Genomic DNA, 5,795 nt, shown 5'->3' with positions numbered 1-5,795 from the left:
TACGGTTGTTTAATTTCGTCTGCTCAGGCCTACTGCATAGCCGACTGTAGCTATTGATCAACAAAGAAGATCTGACCTGTTTACGCGCCCCGATTTAGATGGCGGGTAATATATGCGTTACGTTTACGGTACTCATTGAATAGGCGGTGCTTCGAAATATTAAAAAATAGCTCTTTCTCGTTCACTAATTAATTACATTATTCCTTATTTTTGTAGAGCATCAAAGAAATCAAGCGGCTAAAATACCGAATGAAACGAAATCACTATATTCTGCAATTCTGAAGAATTCAATAAGGATACACAGTTTCGCAATTTCGCCGGAACTTCTCCTATTGGCGCCAAAACCCGCGCGCCGTATACCTGGCAATCGGTGGCAACTGTCGAACGAGAGTCAAGCACTAAGAAAAAGGTAATTTTACGATAATTTTTAAATATGACATAGCAATTTTTGATGTATAAATGTAAGCTAGATGATACGATTCGAGTGGGGAGATATGGTTCATTGCAGACTACTTCCAGGTAAGGGAGGTACGCCCCTTTAAACAGTCCTTTAAATATCTGTAACTATTTTCAATAGCACAAGATATTAAATTCGTAGTGGAAACGAGCATCATTGTCAAATATTTTAATGTACTAGTAAACTAAGTAAAGGTGTTCCACGTAGGTATTTATATGCTGTGAAAGGAAGACAAGTTGGCTAATTCGGCATAAATCAGTATAGATGCCCCGAATAAAGCAATTTCAATAGTCGCATTAGATTTCAAAGCAAGATGTTGTTTGTCCCAAAACAGAAGCTGTCTATTGCATTCGTAATGCGTATACTAGCGAACTGCTTGATAGTTTAATAGCTTCACTGTTAAGAAATCCGAAGGAGTGACAGTTAAGCCCTCCCAGGAACAGATTACAGCTGGTACAAGAATATCTAGACCAACGGATGAGCCAGATAAGTATAAATATGATCTCTAGCTAGATAAGTGTAAATATGGTGAAAAATATACATCTTAAAAGGTGATTTAAGATATTAACGGAGAAGTGAATCTTATCACCTCAGTATGGTAGTTTTTGCACAATGGCTTTTACAACTAATTTCCATTTAATTTAATATATCAGCCACGGTTCGTTTACGCTGCCTGTGTCGAAGAGGTGCACAGCTAACCAACCACTATTTCATATCACAGTAGTGCCCTGGTAACTAATTGTTATTCGCGCGATAGCGCGCTCGTAAAGCGGTTGTCTAGTAAACGCGCGATACGCAAGGAGGTCTATATTCGAATCCGGGCGTATACACGTTTGTTCTGAGCTGGAAGCGGCCAACCATCAGAAGCAATGCCTAACGGGTTAAATATCCGAGGTAAAATTCAGAGCAATTGCCTCATTGTATTGTCGCGGCTCTTTACCAGTCTACAGGATGGACGTTTCCGATCTTCGTGCGGGCCCGTCGCACGTCAAGGACGCGATGGGCGAACAGTGTCAGAAAATGTTTCAGGAATTTCTTGAAGAATGGGTGGATGAAAAAAATGCAAAGAAGTACACGGAAGAAGCGTTTCTACTTCTCAAACCTGAAAGAGATACACTAACTGTCAGTATGGCCGATGTGGAACGTTTTTCCCAGAACCTTTCCAACGTCATTATTGAAGAGTATTATCGAGTAAGTATACAGTTTTTTTTTAACTCTATTTGGTCCAAGCTTACGTCCTAGCATGTCACGCAGACGAAATAGGACTTCTTGTTATATCGTTTGCATCAACCTGATGTGCAATTCCAAATATGCACACGGTACTCAAAGCACTCGGTGATATTTATATGGTATACTTATTCCCTCGCGAGATTTTATGTGAAATCTATATGAAAACAAACAGTAAAGATTCAATATTACTGTATATTTAGGTGTATCCGTACCTTTGTCATGCTGTGAAGAATCTTGTTCGCGATCGAAGTGACAGCCCAGTCGATAAGGACTTTTATGTTGCCTTCACCGAAGTAAGTACAGCACACAAGGTACGTGAGATGACCATGCTGCGATTGGGTTCGTTGATCAAGATTACCGGCCAAGTCGTCCGTACACACCCCGTACATCCGGAGCTTGTCTCTGGTACTTTCCAGTGCCTTGACTGCCAAACATGGATTCCTGGAGTGGAGCAACAGTTCAAATACACCGAGCCCTCTATTTGCCCCAACCCGGTCTGCAATAATCGTTCAAGGTGCGATTAAAATACGCATTACTGACATAGGATAGTTGGAGTGGCTTTATTATTATGTAACTATCCCAGATCTGTAACAATTATTTATAGTGTAAATTTAGAGACTTATAGCAATGACGGAAGTTGAAGGTAGCCAAAGCTAGTAACGTTAAAAAATCCATTTTGCCGTCGTATGAAAATACACAAGGCTTTCCGCGATGGCATCCAACTTACCAGACATATTCTCCACATTAGTCATATAACCAATGGTTTCCAAATTATCTTTAAGTGACTCGAAGGTTGTTTTCGTTGTTTGTAATTTCGCAGGTTTTTGTTAGACACGTCCAAATCGAAGTTTGTGGATTTTCAGAAGGTTCGTATCCAGGAAACACAAGGAGAGCTGCCCCGAGGAAATATACCCCGCAGTGTTGAGGTTGTGGTTCGTGCCGAGGCCGTCGAAACGGCACAGGCCGGAGACAAGTGTGAATTCATCGGTATGAATAATGTGTTTATTAACTGAAATGCTATTAAATTTACCTATTAAAACCTCGCTCACATAATAGTGCTAAAAACCCTTTCCCATCTTTAGTGGTGCTTAGCCCAATCCAACGTTTGACATCGTGAATACTAAACTATTTAACCGTGTAAATAATAAGAGGTTAGATATGTTTACGAAATTTACCATGTAACAATTGCATGCCCACCGAATGTTTCAGGCACTCTCATTGTTGTACCTGATGTAAGCAAACTGAGCACACCTGGTCTGAAGGCAGAGCGCGCTAGTAGCAAGCAGCAACAGGGTTTTGAGAATGAGGGAATCTCCGGTCTTCGCAATCTTGGCGTTCGAGAAATGGGCTATCGTACGGCGTTCTTGGCGTGTACAGTCGAGCCTTGTAATACAAGTATGGCAAACCGCCACGACGATGGTACTGAATTGACACCGAACGAAGTTCGAAAAAATCTCCAGCCTCAGCACTGGGACAAAATCTACGAGATGTCGCAAGATCGCGAGCTATACAAGAACCTTTGCGACTCCTTGTTTCCTTCAATTCATGGAAACGACGAAATAAAACGTGGCATCCTCATTATGCAATTTGGTGGCGTGCCCAAAAAGACCGCCGAAGGCACAACGCTTCGTGGCGATATTAACATTTGTATTGTTGGCGATCCTTCAACTGCCAAGTCCCAGTTTCTCAAACAAGTTGCCGACTTTACGCCACGTGCCATCTACACATCAGGTAAAGCCTCGACGGCATCCGGCCTCACAGCTGCGGTTGTTCGGGACGACGAAAGCCACGAATTCGTTATCGAAGCCGGTGCCCTAATGCTTGCTGATAACGGCGTGTGTTGTATTGACGAGTTTGACAAGATGGACCCAAAGGATCAGGTTGCGATTCACGAGGCTATGGAACAGCAAACGATCTCGATCACAAAAGCCGGTGTCAAGGCGACGCTGAATGCGCGTGCCTCGATTCTTGCTGCTGCCAATCCCATTAATGGGCGTTATGACCGGACGAAGTCCCTGCAGCAGAACATTACTCTGTCCCCGCCTATCATGTCACGGTTTGATCTGTTCTTCGTTTTGATCGACGATTGCAACGATATCACTGACTACGCCATTGCACGAACTATCGTTAATTTGCATCAGACTGGCATGGAAGCAATGGAGAAAAGCAAGGTTTACACTCGCGAAGAGATCCAGCGTTATATTCAATTTGCTCGTATGTTTAAGCCAAAAATGACTGAGGCAGCTAAGGATTATCTGGTTGAACAGTACCGCCATCTTCGACAGAGAGACTGTGGAGGTGTGTCCAAGTCAGCGTGGCGAATCACCGTACGTCAGCTCGAGTCAATGATTCGTCTTGCCGAAGGAATTGCGCGCATGCACTGCCTGGACGAAGTCAAAGAGAAACACGTCAAAGAGGCATTTCGCCTTCTTAACAAGTCGATTATCCGAGTAGAACAGCCTGATATCCACCTTATCGAAGAAGAAGAGGATGAACCTCAAATGGACGTCGACATGGAAGACAAGGAGAACCAATCGATGGATGCCCAGGCTGGTAGCCAAGCAAAACCAAAACGCCATCTCTCTATTCATTTCGAAGAATATCGCGCAATTGCTAACCTTCTCGTATTTGCTATTCGGCAAAAGGATACCGAAGAGGAGGAAGGTACAATGAATAAGGAAGAGCTTCTAAACTGGTATCTCGAACAAATGGAAAAAGAAATCGACGACGTTGACCAGCTAATGGCTAAAAAGGAGCTGTGCGATAAAGTCATCGATCGGCTAATTGCCGACGGCATTCTGCTAAAGATTGGAAAGGTCGGATTGAGGGGTGACGGCGAAGAGACGCTTGAGCAGCCCGTCATAGCGGTCCATCCCAACTATGTTGCCACCGACTGAAATGAAAGCTAACATAGGAGCTTACGACAGAGTTGATCTCGTGAACCACGTCGGAGGACACGTTGGTGCGATATTTACGTATGGATATAATTATACTCTTGTACAGAGTAGTGCACGTCCAAATCTCAAGGACAGTAATTTGGTTTAGTGGTAGGGTTCGTCAAGTAAACGACCGATAGCAAGAACTGTGATCGCGAATATGATTTTTAGTTGACCACATTGTTGTATATATCTCCGTTACTCTTTTCGAAAACTAATAGAAATAGCATTATATGCTTATCACAAACTTCAATATCATTCAGAGAACATACTGATGAAGAAGAAAATACAAAAAAAAACAGTATGTTTTAGAAACTCACTTCCCGTGAGACAATTGGTATGCAGTGATGGCGCTTTGCGTATGCATAGTTAACGTTGTATCAAAGATTTTGAGTCATACGGTGCCTTATTATCTTGGCGAAGACAACTAGTGCAGGTAAGTATTCATATTGAAGGTCGTGCACCACTTCATTATAAAGAATGCTATTTTTATTACAGCTAGATATTTTTAAAGAGAAATCTCATCAATATACCACAAAAGCAACAAATATCGAATTCGTTAACCGGGCATCAATTATCTTGCCATTTAGTTTTACCTACCATTAGTCATGTTTAGTGAAAGCTGTCCAAAAAAGAAATATGTAGAATAAAACTAACAGAAAGGTGATACACAAGAGTTTCTAAGTTTATTGAGAATTATTTTCATCGCCGGTTACATCAGGAATGAATATGAATAGTTTTTTTGTACCAGTAGCTGAAGTAGTAGAAGTAGCCTAAATTACTTAAATGCTTTGCAAGAAAACGACTATAGATGTATCCATTTATAGGTCTATATATTGGTTAAGCAAAAAAAAGCAGTATTTCCTATAGTAAGTTATAAATTTACTCTGTCCGGTGCAGTCAATCGCGCACCTGTTGCGGCTTAAATTAATCATATCCAAAGACCAATTTATATTTTCTGCGAAATTAAAATACTATTCTGCTAACTACACTGTTAGCTATGTTCAGTTACATGTTGATAGCTTGCGCTTTGACCACAATGACACTGATATGGCCAACGGTAGCACAAAACGCTAGGCTTGGCATCTGCTCGTAGTCTTGGCTAAGAGCAAAGTCATCACCAGCTATTACGATCCAATTTTCACGGGGGTACTGGTCTTTAAGGTACTTCC

The 5,795-nt window shown here is 41.8% G+C and overlaps 1 protein-coding gene across 1 annotated transcript; it reads left to right on the top strand.

The window, feature by feature from the left end:
- The first annotated feature begins 315 nt into the window (after positions 1-315).
- Positions 316-5,297, top strand: Mcm6 (minichromosome maintenance 6). Its single transcript, XM_022830096.2, has 5 exons — positions 316-409; positions 1,401-1,648; positions 1,888-2,201; positions 2,508-2,674; positions 2,897-5,297. The coding sequence occupies exons 2-5, from the start codon at positions 1,409-1,411 to the stop codon at positions 4,582-4,584; spliced, it is 2,409 nt and encodes an 802-aa protein (XP_022685831.1). The 5' UTR covers positions 316-409; positions 1,401-1,408; the 3' UTR covers positions 4,585-5,297.
- The last annotated feature ends 498 nt before the right edge of the window (positions 5,298-5,795 follow it).

The sequence above is a fragment of the Varroa jacobsoni genome, unplaced genomic scaffold, assembly GCF_002532875.2.
Source record: "Varroa jacobsoni isolate VJ856 unplaced genomic scaffold, vjacob_1.0 scaffold_253, whole genome shotgun sequence".
NCBI lineage: Eukaryota > Metazoa > Arthropoda > Arachnida > Mesostigmata > Varroidae > Varroa > Varroa jacobsoni.
The sequence above is the reverse complement of the archived record's forward strand: the minus strand, read 5'-3'. Positions and strand labels throughout refer to the sequence as shown.

What these genes read in the sequence shown, in the direction of transcription:
- Mcm6 (XM_022830096.2), top strand. Translation starts at nt 1,409, where the DNA reads ATGGACGTTTCCGATCTTCGTGCGGGCCCGTCGCACGTCAAGGACGCG. An exon ending in GTCTGCAATAATCGTTCAAG is followed by an intron (nt 2,202 to 2,507) that starts GTGCGATTAAAA and finishes GTAATTTCGCAG; the next exon opens with GTTTTTGTTAGACACGTCCA. An exon ending in AGACAAGTGTGAATTCATCG is followed by an intron (nt 2,675 to 2,896) that starts GTATGAATAATG and finishes CGAATGTTTCAG; the next exon opens with GCACTCTCATTGTTGTACCT.